Source organism: Talpa europaea, assembly GCF_964194135.1.
Source record: "Talpa europaea genome assembly, chromosome: 12".
NCBI classification, from domain to species: Eukaryota; Metazoa; Chordata; class Mammalia; order Eulipotyphla; family Talpidae; genus Talpa; species Talpa europaea.
Window position 1 is genome coordinate 89,691,089 of NC_140079.1, and position 26,700 is coordinate 89,717,788.

Here is a 26,700-nt window from a genome sequence, read left to right on the forward strand (position 1 = left end):
TCATAAGTCCCTTTAAAGCGCGCGGGTGAGGACCCACAGCCAGGAACCCGTTTAATATCGGGGTTGCTCTATAACACTTTGAGGTCAGGTGTCTGGATCTGATTCCAGTTCCGAGTCTGGGCCTTGCCCTGGTCACGCAGGGAGCTCACGACGGGTGGAAAGCACTTGGTCCAGTGCTTGGCTCCTGGGAAAGTTCCATAAATGGCCTCCGTGGGTAAATTCCCTTTCCAGGAACGCCCCGAGCGATCCCTGCCAGGGCGACTGGGGTTGTGGGGTGCGTGTGATGGGCAGGGCGGGGAAGGAAAGGAAAACCGAAGGAGGCTGAGCCCAAGCTGGCCCAGCCCGGGGCGGAGTTTGCTCCCGGCAGGTGGGGGCCGAGCCGTCCCGGGAGGCCCCGAGGGACGCAGCCAGGTCTGCCCAGGGCCATGGCGAGCGTCTCCCGGGGGTCCAGGCCGTGGCGGCCGCCGCCCCTGCCCCGGCTCGGATTCCTGCTCCAGCTCACGGCGCTGCTCGGGATGCTCGGGTCAGAGGTGAGAGGCCAGGCCCCCCCCACCCCCCGGGCTGCAAGGTCGGGTCTGCAGGGGCCGCAGGGGGCAGGGGCGTGTTGGGGAGCAATAGGTGGTGCCTCATCCTCCCTGGGGCTGGGTGGCCTAAAGTCGGTCCCTGGCGAGTGAAAACCTCCTAACTTGGGGGGAGCTGCCAGAAGCCCCCCAAACACCTCGCGGAGAGAGTGCCAGCGTGGAAAGGCGCCGGCAGACGCCACACCCCGCCCCTCTGGCCGGCTGGCCCGCAGGGCAGGGAAGAGCCTGGGGCAAGGAGAGCTGGCTTTGCTGTCACGCCCCTGAAAACTGGGGTCCCGGCTCCTTGGAACATGTGTTCACCCTAAGGGTCAAGAAGTGTGCCTGACACCCAGTTTCACAGACAAATGGAGGAGCGCCAGCCTTACCCATTTCTGGACCCCAGGTTCGGGACCCCTGGGAGGAATAAGCGCCCGGTGGAGTTGCAGGCCAGCCCTGGCCAACTGCGTGGGGCAGGGAAATGCAACAGGAAGGAAGAGACCACCAGCCTAGAACCCAGTCTTCCAGCCCAGACCCCCCCACCCCCCAACAGCGAAGGCCATCACAGTAGAATTAGGCATCCCCTGGCCTTGCTCCAACTCTGGGTCCACGCTGTGGCCACCAGGGAAGAAAGTGAGCCCAGATTAGCCAGATCTAGTTTCCAGGAAATTAGAAAAACTAGAAATCGAAAAAATGAGATTTTTAAAGTGAAATTATTCCAATTTTTTCATTGACATAGTTAAAAACAGATTTTAACTACGATGATGGCAAACAAAACTCAACTGGGGGTTGAAGACTCTAGAAGACACTTGCAGCCTCTTCTCTAGACCATTCTCTCCCCTGCCATGTTGCAGATCACAAAAGAGAGGGGACAAAGGGGTCTAGGAGGCGGGTCCCTGATTCTCCACCAAAACCATTATGTCCCCGGAAGATCTGAGGGTCTTGGAGCAGGACATGGCCTTTGCAGGGGGTGCGGCTGGGCCACCCGGATGTTAGGGTTCCTGCTGGGAGCTCAGCCTCACCCTGTTTGCTCAAGGAGGGACTGGAGCAGGTGAGTTGGCCTAGCAGGGGCCAGATGGAAGGGCACCCCCAGCCTTGGTTCAGGGGGCCTGCAGGAGCCTGGCACCAAAAGCAGCTGGGCTGGTTTGAGGAGGCAGAAGGGGTCCTCCCCCAAAGAGGCAGGCTGCAGAGAAACCGCGCTGGAATCAGACCCATGTGGCCCAAGCCCCAGGCCTGCCATTTGTTGCCTAGGGAGGCCGCAGGGACAGTGGGGTTCTTTTGTAAGGGTCTTAAGTCTTTTTGGGAAAACCAGAGGGAATGGAGGGGGAAGAGGTGGGGGTACAGACTCTGTGGGAGGCAGAGCCCGGGTCCCTCGGTAACCATTCTCCCCATCAGGGTCACTGCGCTGGGTCCAGCAGCTACCCCAGTCATCCTTGCATCTCCCTCTTTGCCCTGGCAGGACAGAGGGTCACAGCCAGCCCCATCTGGGGCGAGGACAAGGGGCGGTCCCCAGCTCCTCAGAGGAGGTCCCTTTCTTGGCCACGACAGGTCCAGACCCTCCAGCCCGAGAGCCTCCTGCTCGTGTCCACCTTGGACGGAAGCCTCCACGCGCTGAGCAAGCAGACGGGGGATCTGAAGTGGACTCTGAAGAACGGTGAGCCGGGGCGGCCTCTGCCCCGTCCTTGGCCCCCCAGCTGGGGTGGGCGGGCACCCCTGTGGCAGAGAGTACAGGAACCTCTGGGCAGCCTCACCACTAACCGGCTGCATGGCCTTGGGGAAGTCGCTCGGCCTCTCTGAGCCTCAGTGTCCTAACCTGGGAAAGGGAGCTGCTGAGCTCTTGGGGGGTTGCGTTCCCTGCACGGCAAGTGCTCAGCTTGCTGTCCAGCACGCAGGGAGCACCCAGTGAACGTGAGTGTGCTTCTCTCGGGGCGTCTGGGGGACCCACTCACACAGCCTGTCCCTGCAGATCCCATCATCCAAGGGCCAATGTACGTCACAGAGTAAGTGGACCTGCAGCCTTCGAAGGAGGGTCCGCTGGGAGGTGGGGACGGGGCGTAGTTGTCCTAGTTAGAGGGGTTGGGGGGATGGGCGGCAGGGTGGAAGCAAGGGGAGGGGATGGGGGCTGGAGCTCCGTGGTGCCCCCTGCAAGGCTGGGCTCCTGCTAGCTGAGAAGTTGGAAGGAAAGGGGGCGTTCATGACCCAGGGGCAGGCACCCAACCCTCTCCCTGCCGCCCCCCGCTCCTCTCTGCTGCACAGAACAGCCTTCCTGTCGGACCCTGTGGATGGCAGCCTGTACGTCCTGGGGACGCAGAAGCAGCAGGGACTCATGGTGTGTTTCACAGTCCCTGGGGATGGAGCGGGCGGGCTCTGTTGGCTGAGCACTGGGGAGGGGCAGTGTGGTCAGCACCAAGGGTCCTGCGGGGGGCTAAGTCAGGGCTGTGAACCCCCCTAGAGAGACCTGTTGAAAGGGGGTGATGGGGGTGGCTCTGGCTGTGTCTGCACATCAGGGTGACTGTCAGGCCCCTGACAAGTATCACTTTTCCAGGACTTGGAGGGTTTTAGAGGCGATCTACTGGTCAGTTAGCTGTCACCCCAAACGCAGCAGCTTCAGACCCAGCCTCTCTAACTCACAGCTGCGTGGGGCGTCAGTTAAGGCGGCCCTGAGCCGGGTGGGGGGGGGGTGTCTCGGCTGAGCGTGCTCAAGCAGCTGTGGTCGCTGGATGGCTGTTTGTCAAAGGGGGCTGGTGGCTGGGGGGCTTTTGACGCCGGGAGCTGGGCGGTGCCTGGTTTGAAGGGCATGGCCGGGTGCAGGCGCCGCTGCGGTCACAGCCTGGACCATCTCTTCAGCCTCCGGGGCCCGTGGCCCAGTGCAGAGTCAAGCAGTAAGGAAGAGGGCCCCCCTGTTGACGGGAGGAGTCTGGAGGCTCCCTGCAGAGGGGCACCCACAGGCAGAGAAGCAGCTTTTTTGCCATCGGGACCCTGGAGTCTGTCGGCCATGACTTTGGGTTTCTCACCAAAACGGGAGGAGATATGCCGTGTCAGGATCCTGGCCAGGCGCTGGGACGCTGCCAGACAGGTCCTTTTTCAGGAGTTAACATTTATTTATTTATTTATCCATTCATTTATTTTTCAGAAAGGTCTGAAGCGTGTGCTTGAGGAAACTTATTAATAAAAAAAATGTTAGCGTTGGGCAAGGTCCCAGGAGCAAAAAATGGTGCGCTCAGACAGGAGAGTCTGAGGAAGTTTGGGGAAGTTTTCCTAAGGGATTACGAAGGTGTGAGCAGATTACAGGAAACCTGAGGCGGGGTGGAGTATCCCATGGCCCCTAAGTGGGGTGTCCAGCCCAGAGGGAGGGGAGGAGTTAGTATAACCTGGAGCCAGAGGAGGGTGTGGAGAGGCCACTGGACAGGCGCTGAGGCTTGGGGGAAGGGCAGAGCGGAGTCCTGGATTCCGTGCTCTGATCTCCCCCAGCCGTGTTACCCCAATCCCACTGGAAGCCTGAGCACAGGGGCCCCCACTGCGATGGGAGTGTCCAGGAGGAGAGTAGGGGTGGGGGTAGGACTTCATCCCATTCAGCTGGGGATACAGGAGGGTCCTCAGCAGGTCACATGGTGCCCCCTGCATCTGGGATAAAGTCCAGGTACCCCAAGAAAACACGGCAGGCCCTATGGCATGCGCCCCGCTCACGTCATCAGCCTCGATGTCTGAGAACAAGGACTTGCTCCCGCATGGCCTGAGGATAAATGACTGTGGTCTGGAAACAACAGCAACACGAAGGTGTTAGGAAAGCCACACCCACATGAATTTTGTCAGATCTCCCCATGGCATCCTTGATTATTTTCCTAGCCCAGGGCCTGAACCAGAATCGCCATGACCTTGGTCCCTCATGTCTCCAGGGTCACCTCTACTCTGGAACAGCGCCCCACCCCCCCCCACCCCCCCTAGGCTGCATGGACATTGACACCTTTGAAGTCTCTGCGAGTGTGTGTGTGTGTGTGTGTGTGTGTGTGTGTGTGGTGGTCGGTGGTTGTCAAGTGTCACCTGGGCTCTGAGAATGGATTTTGTGCAGCAAAAGTGATTTTGTGGTTGTTGAGTGTGTAGGCTCTGGGACTGCCTGACTTAAGGCCAGGCTCTGCCGTGCACTAGCTGGGTGATGTTAGCCAAGGTACTTAACCTCTCTGAAATGGAGGCTATAGTCATCGTGCCTAATGCATAAGATTCACGTATTTCTCTGGTTTGACTCCTTCTGGAACTTTTTCTTCTTAGAAACTGCCATTCACCATCCCCGAGCTGGTTCATGCCTCCCCGTGCCGCAGCTCTGACGGCGTCTTCTATACAGGTGAGTATCTCCCAGCCTGTGGGCCAGGCAGAGGGCGCAGGAGGACAGGCTGTGCACCCTCTCTCATGGGTGTGGCACACTCTCTACCCCACAGGCCGGAAACAGGATGCCTGGTTTGTGGTGGACCCTGAGTCAGGGGAGACACAGATGACACTGACCACGGAGGGTCCCTCTGCCCCCCGCCTCTACATTGGCCGAACACGTGAGTCAAGTCCCCGCTGCTTCTCAAACTCTGGGTAGCCTCCCCCTTTGCTCCACCCGGGCCTGGGGGGAATCATCCAAGATGCATCCGGGCCAGTTCTCAATCTGTCAGTCAACAGACCTCTCTCTCAGCACTAAATGAGGAGCTAGGGCTGCAGCAGTAAGCAGAACAAGCCTGGTTTCTGCCCCTGTGATACTCACAGACTCCAACCTCCAGGCTGGGTGCTGGGAGGGCCGCCTCCTGCAAGATGGCAGCCCCTGGGATGGCGGGAGGAGGAGCATTCCAGGGGCATTTGGGGCCACCTTCTCACTGGGCATCCCCAGAGTACACGGTCACCATGCATGACCCCAGGACTCCTGCTCTGCGCTGGAACACCACCTACCGCCGCTACTCAGCGCCCCCCATGGGAGGCTCACCTGGGAAATGTGAGTGTCCTCTGTCTCTGGCCCCACCTAGGAGAGACATCCCCAACTCAGGGAACCTTGAATGGCATCTATGACCAAACCCCCACCACTTTCCTGACTTGCTCAGGGAACCCACATACTGGATACCACACCTGTGATGGGCAACCTTGAACCCCCCTCCACACTCAGACTGTCCCCAGGTATCCCTGACCACCCCCTTGATATTATGACTGTTCTACACAACTGTCTGAGTGACTTTGTGGGTGCCCCTAAGTAAGTCCTCACGCCTGACTCCACCACTGTACATGGGAACCCTGGCACATCATAAGTGCAACTCCAGAAAACCCTGATTGACTTCCATACTCTAAATGACTGTCAAGTGACCCACATGCCTCCAGGCCACCCTGACTGACCCATCTTGGGTGACCTGGGTGTCCCCACATCCTAAGTGATCTCTCTCAAGTGATCGAGAGGGACTCACACATCCCAGTCACCTTTGGATAACCTCGAGTGACCCCTATGTCCTACAGCTTCCTATTTGCCCCTGACTGAGCCCCTGACTGACCTCTCGCCCGACTGAGGTGACCCAGTGAATTCAGAGTGACCTTCCCCTGTCTTGATAACCCTCCTCACCTGACCCCCACACACCTGAGCGGCCCTCCTGAGGGCCCATCCTCGAGGCTGCCCCACACCTCCAGCTGCTCCGCCTTGCCCCATGTGGGAGCCCCTGGTCCATCTCCCCAGCCATCTTTCCCAGCAGACATGAGCTACCTGGCATCCTGCGGGATGGGCCTGCTGCTCACCGTGGACCCGGGAAGTGGGGCAGTGCTGTGGACACAGGACCTGGGCATGCCTGTGATGGGCATCTACACCTGGCACCAGGACAGCCTGCGCCAGCTGCCCCACCTCACTCTGGCTCGGGACACTCTGCACTTCCTCGCCCTCCGCTGGGGCCACATTCGACTGCCTGCCTCTGCCCCCCAGGACACGGCCACCTACTTCTCTGCCTTGGACACCCCATTGATGTAGGTGCCCATGCCCGGGGACTGGGGAGCCTTCTGGAATGTTGCCGCCCAGGCCATGATATGCCAGGACAGCTGAACCAGGGTCAGATACTTCAAGCAGGTTATTTACCAAACTGGTAACTGATGAGTGCCCTGCATCACCCCCTATGCACTGCCAGGACCTTTTGGACAACCCCACTTTTCAGCAACTGAGAGGGTAAAATATGACCTAGGCAGGGCTCTCCAGGTCTTCACTCCAGTGCTACAGCTGGCACCTGTTCTGCTTGGTAGGCGCTGTGCCTTACTGACCATTCAAGACCTTAAACATCACCCCCACTTATAGCCAGGAGACTATTCATTCAGTTCATTCACAAGTATTAACTGAGTGTTTACTGTGTACTAGTCACCTACTAGACTCCAACAGCACAATAATACAGTCGGTGTTTCTAACCACAGAATCTTAAAGTCTAGTAAGGGAGATAGGTGTGTAAAATGTGAAAAAGGACGAGTTAAGAGAAGTATAGGTTTTCCATGGGAATGTATAGGAAGGGTGCTTCAACTGAAACTGGAGGCAGAAGGCATTCATGGAAAGCTTCCTGGAGGAAGAGACATCTAAACTGAAACCTCCAGGATGGAGACAGGAAAGGGAGAGGAAGAGGAAGAAGGAGAGGAGAGAAGAGAGAGAATATGAGAAACAACCAGGAGACAGAAAGAAATTAAGTAAGTCTGGAAAATTGATCTGAGAAGGGAATAAGGTCTGAGGGTATTAAGTTATGCAGGGATCTTGTAGGACAGTTTAAAAGATTTGGACATTTTCTCCTAAGAAGAAATCTCTGGAGGGTCACTTTTTAAGAAGTGAATTATTTTTTCATTTTGGAAAAATAGCTCTGGTTGCAATGCAGACCATCATAGAATGGTATAGGGGAGGAAGTGCGGTAGCATTCATCCAGGCCAGAGAAGAAGACACTTTGAACTCGGGTGAAAACACTAAAGATGGAAATAATAGGAGGTAAGGGGCCTCCCCTGGTGGTGCAGGCAGTTGAGTGCAGCACTGTGAAGCTGTCCATAGCTTCTGCAGTGCTGGTTCAATCCCACATGGCACAGCAGACCTCTCCTGTCTCACCCACTGCTCCCCTTGGCAGTGTATTTCGTCAGTCTGCCGGTTCTGTTCCCCACTCTGGCTCTGGTGAGTCCTCTCTCCCTCCTGCGTCTCTGGCCTGTACCCCGGCTCTTGTATAAATAAATAGATAAATCTTAAAAAAATAGGAAGGTAAGATATATTAAGAGGAAAAGGCAGAATTTGGTGAATAGAGTTTGGTGATTGTGAACAAGGAGTCAAAGGTCATGCTCAGGTTTCTAGAAGCACATGGCTGCTGTCATTCTCAGTAGTTGGGGGCACTCAGTGGGGTGGAGGGAAGGAATGAGGCAATGAGTTAAGGTTTAGAAAATTGAGGTGTTAAAAGAGGCCTGGGCTAGACTGATTTACAAATCATGCCTATAGCTTTTGTATCAGTTAGCTCTGACTGCATAACAAACCATCCCCCAAACTTTGCACTTCAAAACAACAAACATTATTTTTCAAAGTTCTATGGGTCAGTGGGTAGTTTTCTGGTCTGGAAGGTCTGAGTAAGTATCTCCAACAGTCTGCAGGTAGCTTGGCTGAGCCTGGATCTAGGATGATGTCACCTGCCTCATAGTTGATGGACCATGAGGGGGTGTCAAATAAGCCTCTCATGGCCCGGCAGGCTAGCATGGGGTCCTCACATGGTGGGCTCACAAGGTTCCAGAGAACACAAAAGGACAAGCCCCCATGCACACTCTCTAAGAGTCTGTTTGAGTTACATTTGCTGTTGTCTCGTGGCTCAAAGCAAGTCATCTGGCCCAGGACATGGGTACAGCAGTAACTGAGGCTGCCACCGTCACTCATCTTTTTCCGTTTTCTCCTCTCCCCCGCTAGGAAGACACTGTATGTAGGGAAGGATGAAGCTGGCTTCTATGTTTCTGAAGCGCTGGTTCACACAGGGGTGGCCCTAGTGGTGAGAAGGGATCTCTGAGGGACTGGTAAGAGGGGGTGGGGCAGAGAGGAAGCCCCTTGCTCAAGTCTCCATCTCTGCCACAGCCTCGTGGACTGACCCTGGCCCACATGGATGGCCCCACCACAGATGAGGTGACACTCCAAGTCTCAGGAGAGCGTGAGGGCTCGCCTAGCACTGCTGTCAGATACCCCTCAGGCAGCGTGGCTCTCCCTAGCCAGTGGCTGCTCATTGGTGAGATCCCCTGGGTCAAATTGGAGATGTGAGCCCAGCTTCTGAGCATGAATGCTGAGGTCACCTTCAGCCTGCTGACCTTTCTCTGCTCCTTAGGACACCATGAGCCACCCCCAGTCCTGCACACCACCATGCTGAGGGTCCATCCCACCCCAGGGAGAGGAACTTCTGATACCAGATCTTCAGAGAGCACCAAGACCACAACTCATTTCTTGGAGGTCAGCATTAGAAGGACCAAGGGCATGGGAGGAGACATGGCAAGTGGGTGGTCAGCTCGGGCTTCTAGGAAAAATACCGAGGTGGGGTCAACTAACTTCACACACTCTCCTGGGACACCATGATGTTTCAGCACCACGGAGAGCACCATGTATCCCACCACTCACTCAGTGGCCCTCATCTGAGCCTAGCCCTGTACTGGCTGCTGAAGAAGTGTTAATGATCCCACAGTGGCAGGGGCTGCTAAGAATGAAAACCTCTTTGTCCCCAGCTTCTAAGTCTAAGCTGGGAGGATCCTGAGGACATGGACGTATATCCTGAAAAGAAAACGCCAGACCTGTATGCAGACCTGGGCCTCCAAGATCTGCTGGCAGCTAGCCTCACTGCTGTCTTCCTGGGAGGATGGATCCTCTTCCTGATGAGGCAGGTAAGCCCTTCACCCCAATCTCAGGTTTGTCTCAGGGTCTTCCTAGGAGGAACTCTGCTCCTCCTCTCCAATACCATTCAGCAGCTCTCTCTGTCATCCAGCTCTGATTCTGCACCCTGTTGTCCCCCTAGTAGCTTCCCCAATCCCCTGTGCTGTGCTCTGGATGTGCCTGCTCCAGAACCAGGCTGTCTCAAGGGCTGCTGGGCCCTTTCTGGGGCAGTGCCTGGCCAGAGCTGAGCTCTATGAGGCCCTGGTTTTCAGCAGCAGCAGCAGCAGCAGCAGGTGATGATGGACAAGCAGCCGCAGACCCCAGTGGCACCTGCAGAACCCCCTCACATCTCACAGGATACTCAACCCCAGCCCTTGGAGGTCACCCCCCAGGGCCAGAAGAGGCTTCAAAGCCCCTCAGAGCAAGTCCAGCCACTCGAAGACTCTGAAGGTGAGCTTAAGTGAACAGGAACGGGCAGAGTAAGGGACAGAGTAAAGCGAGGGACAGGTTTCATTTCAAAGTCCATTTGTTAGGAGCCACTATAGTTGGGTTGCTGAATCTAAGCAAGTGAATAAGAGTCTTGAAAAGCACCTGCAATGTAGTTGAGAACTCTAGGGATGCCTGCCATTATTTATTATTATTATCGTTATTTTCAAGGACTCTAGATGCAGATAGAAGTGGGTAAAGACCTAACACCACTACCTGTTAACTCTGACCTGTTGCTTAATGCCTTTGAGCTTCAGTTTTCTCACCTGTCAAATGCAAACAGTAACACCCACTTCATCACATCACCTTGTTATGAGCGGTCATCATCATCATCAAGACATACCAAGACGATGTTATTAATATTTGTGTTAAAATCACATCATTTTCAGTAATAATAGTAAATTCCCCAGGTACAATTTGGTACCTTCTCCCCTCTTTAGGGTTTTTTGTTTTTAAAACATTCCCTCCTCGTTTTTTAATTTAATCCTGTAAATGAGCCCTTCTAAGGTCCCCGTGTATGTGAGGGGGGCCCCAGGGGTCCTCCATGTGCTTTATTGGTCAGTGATTGGTCAGTGCCTCTCCCTCTTCTTGACCTCTGGGCCAGCCTCAGGCCTGAGGCCCATTGCGTGGACCTCCACTGGCATTCCCTGCTCAGCCCCTGCTGCTCCTCAGAGGCTGTCTGCTGTCCCTGAGCCAGAGCCAGTGTTTGGCTCCCAACACTTCGCTGGCCTTCACCTTGCACTGCTGACAGGGAAGCTGCCAGAAGCTGGCCCACCGCAGAGCAACTTCAGCACTGGACTGTTGCAGTTTTTGTCATTTTACTGGCTCTGGGTGGTTCCCAGGGATACTCACCCCAATGCGGTCTGAAATGCTCCTCTCTCCTGACCGGGAAAGACTCTCCTGAGTCTTTCCCCAGACAACCCAGACTCCATCTTTTCCTGGGGGGTTCTCATCAAGGACCCTGCACCCCTCCATGGTCCTGCTGTGACCCTGCTTGCACCCGCTCACGAGACCCCAGTCGTGGTGGTGATGGCTTCCTCCCCAGGCCACTTGTCTTCATGCCAGCAGATGCCAATAATCCTTTGAGGGAGGAAAAAGAGGACAGTGACTCCAGCCCTGGTTCAGCCAGGACACTTGGTTATATTAAATACCTAAACTTTGGCCTCCCCTGGTGGCGCAGCGGTTTAGTGCTGGGCTGGGAAGCTGCCCGCAGCCTCTGCAGCGCCAGTTAGATCCCCGGCCACCAGCGAGGGTCCCACATGGCGCGCAGACCTCTCCTGCCGCCCGCTGCTCCCCTCAGCAGTGTACTTCGGTCCTTCTGCCTGCTCTGCTCTCCGCTCTGGCTCTGGTGAATTCGCTCACCCTCCCGCGCTTCTGACTGTACTCAGTGCTTATATAAATAAATAAACAAACAAACAAATAAATAAATAAATCTTTAGGAAAAAAAAATACGTAAACTTCTATGGCCACTATAAGAAAATAAAATGATAACTGCTTTGGAATAAGAATCCAAGAAAACAGAACACCCAGATGGAGCCTGGTACCTTTTTTTTTTTTTGTAAAGATTTATTTATTTATGCATACAAGAGTTGGGGTACAGGCCAGAGATGCGGGGGGGTGAGAGAATTCACCAGAGACAGAGTGGGGAACAGAACAGGCGGAAGGACGGAAATACACTGCTGAGGGGAGCAGCGGGTGAGACAGAAGAGGTCTGCTGTGCCTTGGCCGGAGATAGAACTCATGCTGCAGTGGCTGGTGATAGCTTGATAGTGCTGAGACTTAACCCCTGCACCACCAGGGAGGCCCAAACCCGGTACTTTTGTGACAACACTGGATTTCCTTTATCACTTAAAGAAAACCACTCTATTTCTATCACTATGAACAAAGTATAAATGCTTTACTTTGGCATTTTCGTGATCTCTAGGCAAAGCCTGGAGAGGACTGGCAGTTATTAGTGGTGATAAAACACTGTGAAATCAGCTTCAACTAACAGGGGAGGTGGAGGGAGCATGGCAGAGGAAGGAAAGAGAAACCTGGGCAGAAAATGCTGAAAGAGGAAGAACAATCAGAGGAAAATATAGCAAACCTCACCCCTACTCCTTCTTCCACATATTCCCTTAATCCTCACAGTAATTTTATATGGGGTCATTTGTGTTGGCCCTGCTTTGCAGATGAGAAAACTGCAGGCACAGTGCTTAAGTCCTTGTCCAAGCGGCTGCGGAGACATTGACCTGGGCAGGCCAGGGGGCTGAGCATGATGTGGGGAGTGCGGAGGGGGGTGGGGGTGACAGGCGAGTCTGGACTGGGCAGGGTGGTAGCTGTGGGTGGCGAACAGAGGCTCCTGAGATGCTGCCATCCTCTCCCCCTAGCTGAGCAGCTCACCGTGGTGGGGAAGATTTCCTTCAACCCCAAGGATGTGCTGGGCCGAGGGGCAGGCGGGACTTTTGTCTTCCGGTGAGTGGCAGCCTGGAGCCCAGGAGAGGTGGCATTCACAGGCCTTTCAACTGCTGTCCCCTAGAAAGTCACCCCTCTTCAAGAATTCCCAAGGTGTGTACCAGCTGGTGCCTGACTCACCAGAACCTTTTCCCTCACCTGCTTCTCTGAACCTCGGCCTGCCCACCTCCCAGCGGACAGTTTGAGGGTCGGGCAGTGGCCGTCAAGCGGCTCCTCCGGGAATGCTTCGACCTGGTTCGGCGGGAGGTCCAGCTGCTGCAGGAGTCTGACAGGCACCCCAATGTGCTCCGCTACTTCTGCACTGAGCGGGGACCCCAGTTCCACTACATTGCCCTAGAGCTGTGCCAGGCCTCATTGCAGGAGGTGAGGCCGGAGATCAGGGAGGCAGGAGGGGTTTGGGGAGGCCCAGGCTGCGGTGTCACTCTGTCCCTTGCTTTCTCAGTACGTGGCAAACCCAGAGCAGGCCTGCTGGGGCCTGGAACCAGAGATGGTGCTGCAGCAGCTGATGTCTGGCCTGGCCCACCTGCACTCCCTCCACATAGGTACCGATCCACCTCCTGCTCTCTGCGCCACCCCCGTCCACCCCTCCCGGGTGCTCAGCCCTGCTCTGCTCCACCCTCACAGTGCACCGGGACCTGAAGCCAGGCAATGTTCTCATCGTGGGGCCCGACGGCCAGGGCCGGGGCAGGGTGGTCCTCTCAGACTTCGGCCTCTGCAAGAAGCTACCTGCCGGCCGCTGCAGCTTCAGCCTCCGCTCGGGCATCCCTGGCACAGAAGGCTGGATGGCACCCGAGCTTCTACAGCTTCTGTGCCCCGACAGCCCAGTGAGTACGCCCACTATCCAGGCTGTAGGACTCCCTCCCAGACCCGGTGCCAGTCCTGCCCAGGCCCTGAGTCACACTCCAAGCCTTTGTCCTCAGCTGGAAGGGGGCATAATCCCGCCCCCTTACCTGGCTGGAGCAGTGGCTCTCAACCAGGGACTATTTTGCTGTCTAGGGGACAAAGGGCAATGTCTGGTAGGAAAGGGGCTTGGTGGGTGGAGGCCAGGAGTGCTGCTGAGCATCCTTCAGTGCACATGGAATTATGTGCTCCCACGTGCAACAGTGCTGAGGTTGAGAAACCCTGAGCTAGAAAACACTTTCACCCACACTGTGCTACAGAATCATGGCAGAACTTAACGCCAGATGCCCAGAAGCTACCCCCAGTGGTTCTGACCTGACTGGCCTGGGGTGGGGCCTCTGGGGGTTTTAACGTGCAGTCAGGGTACAGGCCACTGGGGCTGAGGGGCGGAGGGAGCTAATATACTGGACCACTGAGCTGTATCTGACCCCAGAGACATTGGAATTCGGGACCCCAAGATTATAGATTGGGCTGTGGGTGGGAGAAATTACAGCCACAGGCACAGTCACTAGGCAAAGCCACCCCCAAATATCCTAAAGTTGAGAGAGAGCTAAAAGTGGTAACTTGGAGGCCCAAGGACCAAGTACAACTTGGTTATGATGTGTTGAGCCTGTGTAAGTTTTGTTTTTTAATTGGTGGCCAACGTTATAACTTTGGGGAAATTCCACATAAAAACCTGGATTTCTGCATTCTTTTGGAAAATCAAAGCTCTGGGCACTCCCTGGAGGCAATCACTTAAGTCCCAGCTCCCCCTGCACAGGATCCTAGTCCTCACCAAGGCCAGCCTGCTCAGCTACCTGCTTAGCTCTAGCGAAACGAAACTTGTTACCTGCACTGGAAGCTCAGCAGGAGCAGATTTTGGAAGAAAACCACTCCTCTCAGTGGTGCAGAGAGGGGATCACAGGAGGCATCCTTGTTCGATGCTGCTGGCTCAGCCCATGGGAGAGGTTAGCCAGGCAGACTTCCTGGAAGCGGACTTCCTCCTTAACTCCCTCTGGCCCCCAGACCAGCGCAGTGGACATCTTCTCTGCGGGCTGTGTGTTCTACTACGTGCTTTCCCGTGGCAGCCACCCCTTTGGAGAGAGTCTTTATCGCCAGGCAAATATCCTCGCAGGGGCTCCCTGTTTGGCTCACCTGGAGGAAGAGACCCACGGTGAGAGGGACCTGGGCTGGGCAGAGAAGGGCAAAGCAGAGCCTGAGGCTGGGTGGGCATGCGGCCATCCCTGCCCTTCTCCCCTGCAGACCAGGTTGTTGCCCGGAACCTGGTGGAGGCCATGTTGAGCCCGCAGCCACAGACTCGTCCCTCTGCGCTCCAGGTGCTGGCCCACCCTTTCTTTTGGAGCAGAGCCAAGCAACTCCAGTTCTTTCAGGTAAGGGGGAAAATCTTGGGAATGACCCCACCAAGTCCAAAGTTTGGGTTCTGAGCAACAAGGAAGGGCAAGCCAAATTATTTGGGCAAAAAGACAACCCCCTGTTCTAGGCAGCCTGGTTCCTTCTCTAAAGCCAGATGGAGCCAAGACTGCAACATGCTGCCCTTTGGGCACTCCAGCCCATTCCATACCGGCTTCCCACCCCATTCCCAGCAGCCTGTCACTCATCCAGACAGTCCATTCCACCGTGTGACCTCGAGCACAGGACTCCATGCCTTTGAGTTCCCCACTTGCTTATCTGTAATAGGGACAAGAGTACCTACCTCCCAGGCTGGGATAATGGGGGACTGGCAGAGAAGCTGCTCCCCACAAGGGGCAGCTATCCTTATCTTAAACCAAGCAGCCATGCTGCTTCACCCCAAGCCCCAGGACACTCCTGGCCTTGGGGCCACATAGCAGTCATGAGGCTCATGAGCTGTGTGGGACCTCAGGACGTCAGTGACTGGCTGGAGAAGGAGTCTGAGCAGGGGCCCCTCTTGAGGACACTGGAGGCTGGGGGCGCTGCTGTGGTCCGATGCAACTGGCACATGCACATCTCAGTGCCGCTACAGACAGGTAAGGGCCAGACTCAGGGTGGGCCCGGGGGCAGAAGGGAGCTCAGCAGGGACAGCGCTGCCATTAATGTCCCTGCGCACAGATCTGAGAAGGTTCCGGTCATACCAGGGGACGTCAGTGCGGGACCTGCTTCGTGCTATGAGGAACAAGGTATGCTCTAGGCTGGGGTGGGGGGGCCCTGATTCTGGGGAGGCCGATCACAGTTGAATAAGGTTCCACTCTAACCCCTCCAGAAGCACCACTACAGGGAGCTCCCGGCTGAGGTTCAGCAGGCGCTAGGCCACATCCCCGACAGCTTTGTCCAGTACTTCACGAACCGCTTCCCGCGGCTGCTCCTCCACACACACCAGGCCATGAGGAGCTGCGCCTCCGAACGCCTCTTCCTGCCCTACTATCCACCGGCCTCGGGAGCCAGGGAGACATGTCTGGGGGCTGCTGGGAGCTGACAGCCAGAAAAGGAGCTGGGCCTGTGGCTGAGGCTGGTCTCTGCCTCAGAAGACTGGCAGAGGCTTGGCAAACCAGGCCAACTAGAGGAAAGATGCACCAGGCACTCCACAGGAAATACAAGAAAAAGGTTCATGTGTTTAATGTGTGCAAAGGCAAGAAAGGACAGTCCCGGATTCAATAGCAACATTCTGTACAATTCATATGGTGGGGTTGAGAAAAAGAGGCCGTGGAACCCACACCGAACATGTATAAAAAATAACTTATACAGCAACCCCCACCTGCAGGGACGATGAGGCTCCCGCCCAGCCACTAGGGATAGGGGCCCATGACAAAAAGCAGCACCTTGGAGTTAAATCAGATGGACCAAGGTACTGTGGGGGTAAGGAGGGGCACCAGTCCAGAAGGCAGGGAGGGCTACGAGGAGGCCTTGAGGCGGTTGGTGGCTGAGCGTGAGCTCAGCAGCTTGTCCACCATGGTGCGGGCGTAGCGGAGCCGGCTGGCCAGCTCTTTGGAGCAGCCAAACTCTTCCAGGAGGCTCAGGCGGTACGTGCGGAAGTCCCGCTTCTCATCAATGTAGGTCACGGCCGCCATCAGTGGGCACAGGATGAGTTTGGTGTGGTCCTATGAGGGGCGAGGGGTGGCCAGATGGAGGCTGATCAGTGGCTTGAAGATCCCAGCTGATAGGGGGGTTACCCCATTTCATCCCCTTCCTGCTGCAAAGGTCCTGCACCTCCCTGCCCCACCCAACTCAGTGGGCCTTCTGACCACAGACACCCCAGCTCCAGTTCACCAAGGGCTCACCTGGAAGAAGTTGATCTGCACGCAGCCGTTACTGAGGTGCAGAATGATGGCGCTGCGGGTGCGGAACCATGTCCGCAGGTAGGGCAGGCGGGCCAGCTCATCGCCTTCCCGGGGCGTGATGTTGGCACCTGCCTTCAGCAAGTGTTCACTCATGTAGTTGCGGAAATACTTAAGGAGGGTGATCTGGTTGGAAAGTAGGGGAGGGTCTGAGTCAGAGCCTGCCCTCCTACCCCGGCCTGGGCCTCCCTCCCAGCCAGCCCCGCGGGAGGCCAGCACACACCTTCTTCATCAAGGAGTTGGGGTGGGCACTGACTGTGAGGTAGGACTCGGTGCCATCGCGCTCTATGTACTGCAGGCTGTCCCCGTCATTGTAGAGAATGAGGCGTGTGGAGTCATTGAAGAGAACCCCCACGCTGTTGTCACACAGCTGATAACCTAGTGATAGGGGAGGAGATCTCAGAAAGGGGGAGTAGGGAGCAGGGGGGCATTGGGAACCAGAACTGGGAGGCCTAGCACGGAGACAGGAGAGTGGTGAGAGAAAAGGACCTGGGAGCCAGGAAAGGCAAGAGCCTGCCAAACACTAGGCTGACCCAGAGCCACCCGACAATTCTGGAAGACACCTACCGAGGCCGTACTTGTCTGAATAGTCCACCCACTTGCTGACCCAGAAGATGGGGATGCAGGCGGGATCCTCAGCCTCCTCTGAGACAGAAACAGAAGATTAGTTAGGACCTGCCTCTTCTCCACTGGTTCACAGAGAGGCTTAGTCAACAGAGCTGGGGCCACAGAGGACAGAGCTCTGCCTCCAACAAGCTCAGAAAAGCAGCAGGATAGATATTTAAGCAGAAAGTTGCAGCACAGCACCAAGTTCTGTTCCATTCATTCATACACTCATTCAGTCGAACCATTTATCAATGGCCTACTGTGTGCCAGGCACCAGCATAGTCCAATGAGCAAGGACCAAAACCCAGCCTACGAGGAGCTTGTTTTCTAGTTACAGGAACAGAAACCAATCAAACTAAATATGGACCAAATATTGAAGTTACTTCTACCTGGTGAGAGTCAGAGATTATCTAGTTTTCCAGTTTTGAGTGATTCAAACTTGTGAGAAGGAGACAATTAAAATACATCAAAATGTCCAGTGCGTGCAATAATCCCCTACAAATGTAACAGGGAAACTTGAGATTATGTCAGGGACAAGTATTATGGAGAAAGAGAAAGCAGGTGAGGGGGCTGAGAAATGCTAGGAGTGGGTGGGCAGGAAAATGCTCCTGAGATGACAATGGGGCAGACATTTGAAGGAGGAGAGACTGTGTGCCATGCAGTTATCTGGAGGAAGTGCTTTCTAGAAGGGAACAACTCAAGCAAAAACCCCAATGCTGGGTTTGTTAGTGTGCAACATACTACCAGAAAAAGGCAGGGGCCAGGCGGTGGAGGGCCCTTGCATGGCAAGCTCACTCATTTGAACTTAATCTTACAGGAAATGGGGGACTAAAAATACCATAGACTCAGGGGCCTGGACAAACCACCAGCACTCTGCTGGTATCTGCCTTTACCAGATGCCCCGGCCGAGCGCCAGCCACCCCACTCCAGGGCCCCCAGCACCCACCTTGCCTTACCAGCCCCCGCTCTGAGGGCTTGGAGGCGTTGACACTGTGTAGCTGCTGCAGCATGTCGCCCAGGTGGCAGTCAACAGCCTCGTTGTTCTCCCGGACCACGGGTTCCTCTTTTTCCCGAGGACGGTCGGGTATGGGGTTCTCCGTGCCTAGGAAGAAGATGAGACACTGTCATTAGCTGGGCACAAAAGGAAGATGAGGACCACATTCCCTTAGCTGCTCTTCTCTCCAGAGAAGAACTGTCAGCTGCCATTGCCTTGGGTAAACTGAGTCAGTGCCAGGTTATTAGAGCAACAGCTGCCACACTCATGTGACAGGAGCATGATACTCACTGGTACCTCCAGGGCCAGGCCACATCCTGTAGGAAAGCCTCATGGCCATACAGCCACAGAGCTTCAGGCTTCTGACCAACACTGGGCCTTGCAGGCCACCACTGCTCATTCAGAAAGGACAGTTTGAAGGCAACAGCAGTGGGGAGCTGCCCAACTTCAAGCTAAGAATAAAGAACATCTTCCATATTTAGTAAATCATAGCTTATCAGCAAGATAAAAAAAAACCTAACATAATTTTCCAACCTAAAATGCTATGTACACACAGACACACAAATATATCTCCAAAGAGAGTCTGAAAAGACACACATTGAGGGCCTCCCCTGGTGGCACAGGGGTTGAGCACTGGGCTGCGAAGCTGCCAGCAGCCTCTGCAGCACTGGTTTGATCCCCGGCTGCCGGCAAGGGTCCCCCATGGCGCGACAGATTTCTTCTGCCGTGCCCACTGCTACCCTCAGCAGTGTATTTCGTCAGTCTGCCTGTTCTGTTCCCCACTCTGGCTCTGGTGAATTCTCTCACCCTCCCGCGCTTCTGACTGTACCCAGTGCTTGTATTAAAAAAAAAAAAAAAAAAAAAAAGACACATTGAAATGTTAACATTGGTTGTATTTGGTGGCATAAACACTGTTGATTTTTATTTTATGCTTAAAGGTTTAATTCTTTCCCCACCAACATGTACTAATTCCTTGTATAATAAAATTTTTCTTAAAATATTTCAAGATCAGCATTTTCAATTAAAAAAAAACTATGCTGTGATAAGGATTCAAGGGCGAAATAAGACATTTAGGAATTTCCTTAAAGACTAGCAATAAAAGGTGGGGAGCGGAACTGATAAAAACAAGTGTGGCAAATGCTAGCTATCAAAAATGGGTCACAAAAACACAGGGCTTCACTATATAGCTCTCCCTACTTTTGGGTAAATTTTTTTAAACAAGTATATGTGTTCAAAAATGAAAAACCAAAAGAATAAGAGCAATCCTTAAAAGCTCAAATAATAAATTTGCAAGTCCATACTGACATAAATAACCCAATAAACATGTGGGAGAGAAGCAAAAGCTCTTCTTTACAGAAGAATTCCAGAGAAGATATGCAGGAAGGTGGAAGGGGAAGACTCACCATCAGAACCCCAATAATAATTGCAAGATCAACCATGGATGCTTAACCGGTAGGCAAACGTTTGAGGAGAAGCAGGAGCCTCTCCCAGTGGCTCCTGGCAAGGGTTATGAATTATCAAATACAAAGGGGGAAATGACCCTGCAGTGGAGAAATCCAGCAGATTCCACGTTCAGCAAGTGACCAAAATTATCACCAATCAAAAGAAATGTCAAAAATTAAAACCCAGGGCCTCCCCTGGTGGCGCAGCGGTTAAGCGCTGGGCTGCGAAGCTGCCCGCGGCCTCTGCAGCGCCGGTTCGATCCCCGGCTGCCAGGCGAGGGTCCCACATGGCGCGCAGACCTCTCCTGCCGCCCGCTGCTCCCCTCAGCAGTGTACTTCGTCCGTCTGCCTGCTCTGCTCTCCCCTCTGGCTCCGGTGAATTCTCTCACCCTCCCGTGCTTCTGACTGTACCCAGTGCTTGTATAAATAAATAAATAAATAAATAAATCTTTAAAAAAAAAATTAAAACCCAAAGGAAGAAAGGACTATAACTGAAATAAATGAACTTATGTATTAAATTGTGCTATATCAACACAAAGGAAAGTATTTCAAGTAACTTTTTTAAAACTATATATCCTTAGTGAAATATATCCTAAGGACAAATACAAGAAAATAAAGCAGGAAATAGCAGGAGCAAATTTACATATGCTGGAAATTGTATGTGTATTAGTGTAAGGAAATAAGATTGTCAGTTAAAGAGAAAAGAAACACAATTATAAAGTGAAACAAGTAAAAACCCTAAAATATTATGTTTGAATCAGGCACTTAAATTACCAAGAGAAAAAAGTAACTCCACAGTGAAGAAAAGGATTGTTCTAAGACAATATTGTATCAGTGTTAATGATCCTGAACTTGATAACTGCATCAAGTGCTATGGTTATGTAAAAGAATCTTTGTTTTTAGGAAATATATACTGAAGTATAAAGCAGTAAAAGCCAGGATGCAGACAACCTCAAATGGTTCAGAGAAAGAAAAAAATAAAAGAGAAGGATCAAGGAAATGTGCGAAAAATGTTAACTGATAGAGGAAAGGGGCGACAGGCTACGGATTTTTGTCTTTCTTACACTTTTTCAAGTTTCAAATATCCAAATAAAATGAAAAAAAAAAAAAAGTGGATCAGAAATATCTGCATTAATTCAGCGATGTCCCCACCCCCCAAATCTCCAAATTCTGTCCTGTGAAGAGACCTAGAAAAGACAACCTAAGTAGCATCATGTGGCTTAAAAATGCCCATCCTTTTAAAGAGATGCATACTGAAGTGTATGAGGGTGAAATGGCAGGATGCCTGGGATTAACCTCAAAAATACTTGAAATAGGGCCTCCCCTGGTGGCTCAGGCGGTTGAGCGCTGTGCTGTGAAGCTGTCTGCAGCCTCTGCAGTGCTGGTTGGATCCCGGCCGGCCAGCCGACGAGGGTCCCACATGGCGGGGCAGACCTCTCCTGTCTCGCCCGCTGCTCCCCTCAGCGGTATATTTCGTCAGTCTGCCTGTTCTGTTCCCCGCTCTGTCTCTGGTGAATCCTCTCACCCTCCCACGCATCTGGTCTGTAGCCCGGTTCTTGTATAAAAATAAATAAATCTTAAAAAAAAAAAAATACTTGAAAGAAACAAAAAAGGAGAGATGACACATGACAAAATCCTAGTAACTGCAGAAGCTGGTGGAATGTGGGGGTTCACTGTATTGTGCTCTGAATGCAGATTTGAAATTTTTCTTATTTGTCAATGAACCATCCAGTTAGGAGTTTTTTAAATAAGAAATACTAAGGTGGGACATTCAGACTCTCTCTCCTTGACCTCAGGGTCTGCTCCAGTGTTTTTCCTGACAGGCTCACAGGAAGAAGGCATCTGGCTGTGGGAGGATGGGGGCTGGAATTCAGGGAGCAGGGCCTGTCCGACTCCATCCACTCGTCTGAGGTCTGCTGTCCACCCAGACCCTTCTATTACCTTTATTGAGGACCGTGAGAGGCTTCCGGTTGCTGGGGTCCAGACTGCTGGGCGCAATTGAAAACCTGGGTGGAATGGTGAGGCAGGTAATGGGGAGTCGGGCAGGGATGTAGCCAGAAGTAAAGAACTCATCGTTGAGCAGCTCGTGAATGGTTGGGCGGGCAGTGGGGTCTGTCTGTAGCATCTTCTGGATGAGGGAGGCGGCCACAGGATTTATGTGCTGGAGCGGAGAAGGAAAGCCATCAGCTTGACAGGACAGGCCCAGCGTGCAGGAGGGAACTGCAGGCCTCCAGCCCACACGCAGCCCCCCAGCCTCACCTACACCACCTTCAGTGGCTATAAACACTGCCAAGTTGCCCACTGTCGGCTTTACTGAGTCAACCAGTGCTAGCCTCACTTGTGAGAATGCTCATTTCTCCTTCCTTCTGAGACTCACAAGATTAGTCTGAGTCATTTGAATCTGCTATTAGGTAACTCAAGTTATCACTACAGGTGCCACTGAGAACGGAACATAGGCTTCAAGGTCATAAACCAGGGTCTCAACCCCAGTTCTTTCCTTTAATAACAGTGACAGGTACCCCAACCCTGGGGTCCTAGTGAGAAGACTCAGTGGGCTGTAACCTAGCGCAAGACAACTGCGAGCTGGAATGTAGCTGTGCGCTATGTGCCAAGCTCCTGCAGCAACGGGCTGTTTGTTTCTCAGTGCACTGCTGCTGGTGGTTGTGGACTCACAGTGGCTCATACTGGGTGAGCGTTTACTGCACACAAGGCACTCTGCAAGATACTCCATTTTATAGATGGGGATGTGGCAGGGCCCAATGGAATCAAGACAGTCCCTTTCCCAAGTCTAAGCAGCACTTCTACTCCTGCCCTACTCCCACCCACCCTCCCCCCGCCTGCTTTTTTTTTTTTTTTTTTTTTTGCTTTTTACGTGTCTTTTGGATTGACTACTCAACCTTTGACAATCTATAAATTTTGTCCCCAGGAAAAAAATACTTTTGTACACAAAAGTCAAGTTCTCTAGGCAATTTCAGGTACAGACCCGCTGTGGCCACCTGAGGGGTAGGGGGCAGACCCATCTCTGTTCCCAGGATATAGCTGGACTCAGCAAAAAGCTCTTGGGGAAAAATAAATAAGTAAATTTAAACTTAAAAGTGTTTCTGGTCACCTTGGGAATACTGTATTCATTCTTCTTGATCCGGAGGTAGGTCTCTTTCAGGCACGAGGTCTCAAAAGGAGGTTTGCCCACTAACAAGGTATACCTGTAAGTACAAGGTGGGATTCAGCTCAGGACCAGAATGGAAGGAGAGCATCCTCTGGACACTCACTCTGACATTGGGGTCCCTTCGGATAGTCCCCAAGACCACAGAGCAGCCCCACCAGCCAGGACACAGATCCTGATGAGCCATCAGTAGCATACAAGCGATGAGGTCAGTGGTTTTTCAACTATTGTCTGCAGTTATCTAGGACCCCAGAAGCTGCCAGCCCCTATAAAAAGTGGTTCAAGGGGTAGCTACCCACTCCCAGAGAGGCAGCTGTACATTTTCACTTGCAAAAGCTCCACCGCAGAGAAGTATGAGAGCCACTGCTACAACCCATTTCTAACATGTCAATATCCATGCAACGACATAAAACCAATTAGTGTAACACAAAAAGCATAACACATGAAAAGGCCTAAGCCCCTGCCCACCACCCAGTCCGCTCTGACAGCCTCAATCTGGACAAACCACAGACACTGCCTCCTGCCAGCTCCAGTACCCGGCCAGGCCCTCCCACCTGGTGTTGCTTTCTAGATCAATGTGCATAGGAATCCCAGGGTTCTTGTGAAAAATCCAGATTCTCACCCAAGAGCCAAAGCTTCTGCATTTCTGACAAGCTCCCAGCTGATGCTGCTGGACTGTGGCCACACTTTGATAGCAAGAGGCTAGAGCAGATTTGTGAAGACCTTCCACCCCCCTTCCTGGAACCCACTGTCTAGGCTGCAAGAATCCTAGACCGTATACCAGTGTAGAGAAAGAGATGGAAATTAGTCTTTGTTTTTAGACAATCTGTCATCTGGAGTAGCAGAAATGTCCATGAATAAGCTCAACCAGGTAAGATGTCCCAAAGGGACCCTACTGGGGTCAGGTGGGTCCTGAGACAACTCCCAACTTACATGATGCACCCAATGGACCACACATCCACCTCGAAACTGTGCCCTTTCTTGCTCAGCACCTCGGGAGCTATGTAATTAGGAGTCCCGCACAGAGTCTTCTTCCGCTCCCCATCATATTCGACTTTGGTTGCCAGTCCAAAATCCCCTGGGACAGAGGGAGGAAGAGGGGGGTACTCAGATGCTAGCCTCTGTCATCTGTCAATGCAGACAGCTGTCAATGTTTTACCAGCAAGAACCAAGGTCATTTGAGTTTGCAAACCTATAGTCATTGCACACAGCAAGGTTGCCCAGGAATCCATCCTTCCACCATGCTGGCCCTAGGGAGGTGCCTTGCCATGACCCTCTTCGTCTTTCTCCCCTGGTAAGGAGGGCAGTTTTTTTTTTTTTTTTTATCTTTTTTTTGGGGGGGAAGATTTATTTATTTATACAAGCACTGGGTACAGTCAGAAGCGCGGGAGGGTGAGAGAATTCACCAGAGCCAGACCAGAGCCAGAGCGGAGAGCAGAGCAGGCAGAAGGACCAAAGTACACTGCTGAGGGGAGCAGCGGTGCCAGGAGAGGTCTGCGCGCCATGTGGGACCCTCCTCCGGTGGCCAGGGATCGAACCGGCGCTGCAGAGGCTGCGGGCAGCTTCGCAGTCCAATGCTCAGCCGCTGGGCCACGGGGAAGGCCCAGTTTTTCTTTTAAGATTTATTTATTTATGCATAGAAGAGCTGGGGTGCTGGCCAGAGATGCAGGGGTTGAGAGGATACACCAGTGGCTGAGTAGGGAGTAGAAGAGGCAGAGGTACTGAAATACACTGCTGAGGGGAGCAGTGGGCAAGACAGGAGAGGTCTGCTGCACTGTGTGGTTCACCTCCCTGGCTGGGGATCGAACTCGTGCTGCAGTGGCTGCAGATAGCTGCATAGAGCCGTGTCTTAACCCCCTGAGCCACCAGGGAGGCTCCAGGAGGGCAATGTTTTGAGAAGGGGATTGACGGGGTTAGCAAAACTCAAACTTCTTTAGAAATCAAGAAAGACTTACTTGGCAAGATATGGAGGATAACAGGGAGGACAGCAGCAAGCCAGAGGGTATCTAAGCAAAAGCTGCTTTTCAGTTAACAAAGAGCTGCCCTGGGGAATACTGTCCTTGCTGTAATGCTGGAGCTTTTAATTGTTCAAAAGGAGTTTCAAATCCAAAATTTCACATCAAATCTCCCAATTTACAAAATGGAAACTAATTCAAATTCTTTTTTAGAAAAATATTGTGTAGGCTCCCCGACCCCACCCCCGCCAATGCATCTGCAGCCAGATACCAGCTTGTGGCTCTTTGTTTTGAATGTCTGTACTGAAGGGTTCTAGAGACAACAGCCCAGAATTCCTGCCCTCGCTTCCTCCCTCATCTCCTTCCTACTTCCTCTCTCCCAGTCTTCTCATTCCCACTTCCAGTGTGTCGAGCGCCCCTGCAGCCCAGCACCTCACCTATTTTCACCTCCAGATCCTCGTTCAGGAAGAGGTTACCCAGCTTGAGGTCTCGGTGAATCACCCTGTTTCGGTGCAGGTACTGGCAGCCAAGGACGATCTGGCGCAGGTAGTAGCGGGCCTCGGGCTCGGTCAGGGCTTTCCGCCGCTTGTGCAGCTCCAGCAGAGACTGCGAGGGGATGAAGGGGAGGAATGAGGGCTCCGTGCTGGGTGCAAGGTGAGGGGCCGGAGCCTTCAGGTAAAGCAGCGCTCCCTCCCATTCCTTCTCCGGGACAGGATCTGGACTCTCCCCGAAGCCTGGCCACAGCCCCCCACAGCACCACCTCTCCTACTGGGCCCCTTCCCAGCCGTTTACCTTGGAACCCCGTCTCAGACCCACCCTGGAAGCTCTGTGCACCCATTATCCCCTGCCAGGATCTCTCAGCAGCAGCAAATTCCTTCCAGGGCCCTCTCTCTCCCGGAAGCGCCCAAAGCCGCCCGCACCACCCCTTCCCGACCCGCTGCGGAAGCTCCGGATGCGCAGCACCCGGGCCGGGCCTGCTCCCGGCGCCGCCGGAAGCCCCAGCGTCCATCTCCAGGGCGCCCCGGCCCCGCGTCTCCGCACCCCCCTGCCCCAACACCTGGCGTCCGGGCGCCGCCGTCCTCAGCCGCAGGGCTCCGGGGCCGCTGCACGGGAACCGCTCCCCGGGCCGGGCACCTCCACCCGGGCACCTCCCTGCCCCGCAGCGCCGGCTCCGAGCTCCCCGCCCCGGCCCCGGCGGCCCCGGCCCGCCGCTCACCCGCCGGCGGCAGAGCTCCAGCACCACGAACACGAAGTCGTTGTCCTCGAAGAAGCCGTGGAAGCCCACGACGTGCTGGTGCGCGAGGCTGCGGTGGATGGAGATCTCCATGGACATCTTCTCCTTCTGGTGCGGCTTGAGCAGCAGCGACTTGGGCACGATCTTGCCCGCGAACACCTCCCTGGAGTCGGCGTCCGAGATCTCGAAGCACTTGGCGAAGCCGCCCTTCCCGAGGAAGCGGCCCCGCAGGTAGCGCCGCCGGCTGCGCGGGTCCACCAGGACCTCCGGGATCTCCTTGGCCGGCGGGGCGGCCGGCGGGGCGCCGGGCGCCGCCACCTTCCCGGGCTCGGCCGGCGCCCGCGCCAGCTTCCCTGCAGCCGCGGCCGCACTCATGTCGCCGGGACGCGGAGCCGCCGAGCAGGTCCGCGCAGGCAGGTCCGCGCAGGGTGGCTCCGCTCTCCGCTCCTCCCGAATTCAAACGCGGCGCCGGGAACGTTACAGCAGCCGGGCGCCCCTGATTGGCCGCGGGGATTTAAAATCCAAACCCGCCCGCCGCGCGGCACCATGGGAGCGCCCCGGCGCCGCCTCTCCCCACCGCCCCGAGCCCCGGCCCGGGGGGCGGCGGGCGGCGCACTCGGGGGGCCGGGGAGCCAGGCCCGGCGGGGAGGCCGGGACCCCCGGGCGGGCCGGGCGCTCTGGGACCGGCCCTTCCTCCGCGGCCGGGGAAGCGCGCGGTCCACTCGCCACCTCCTCCGGGAAGCCTTTCCTAACTCCACCCGCCACTCCTGC

General features: G+C 54.4%; 2 protein-coding genes across 2 annotated transcripts; one reads left to right on the forward strand and one right to left on the reverse strand.

Annotated features, from left to right (window-relative positions):
* Positions 1-425: 425 nt before the first annotated feature.
* Positions 426-15,676, forward strand: ERN2 (endoplasmic reticulum to nucleus signaling 2; the record flags this gene model as incomplete). Its single annotated transcript, XM_084250214.1, has 22 exons — positions 426-530; positions 2,106-2,211; positions 2,524-2,557; positions 2,814-2,886; positions 4,824-4,896; positions 4,991-5,098; positions 5,422-5,523; positions 6,263-6,527; positions 8,464-8,542; positions 8,626-8,773; positions 8,870-8,991; positions 9,261-9,416; positions 9,681-9,855; positions 12,261-12,345; positions 12,519-12,708; positions 12,788-12,887; positions 12,970-13,169; positions 14,251-14,398; positions 14,488-14,615; positions 15,107-15,230; positions 15,313-15,380; positions 15,464-15,676. 22 exons carry the CDS (start codon positions 426-428, stop codon positions 15,674-15,676), a joined length of 2,802 nt encoding a protein of 933 aa, XP_084106340.1.
* A 415-nt stretch (positions 15,677-16,091) lies between these two features.
* PLK1 (polo like kinase 1) lies at positions 16,092-26,304 on the reverse strand (the record flags this gene model as incomplete). Its single annotated transcript, XM_084249201.1, has 10 exons — positions 16,092-16,298; positions 16,479-16,661; positions 16,759-16,913; positions 17,103-17,180; positions 18,088-18,243; positions 21,519-21,738; positions 22,687-22,780; positions 23,674-23,818; positions 25,133-25,301; positions 25,912-26,304. The coding sequence occupies 10 exons, from the start codon at positions 26,302-26,304 to the stop codon at positions 16,092-16,094; spliced, it is 1,800 nt and encodes a 599-aa protein (XP_084105327.1).
* Positions 26,305-26,700: the final 396 nt, after the last annotated feature.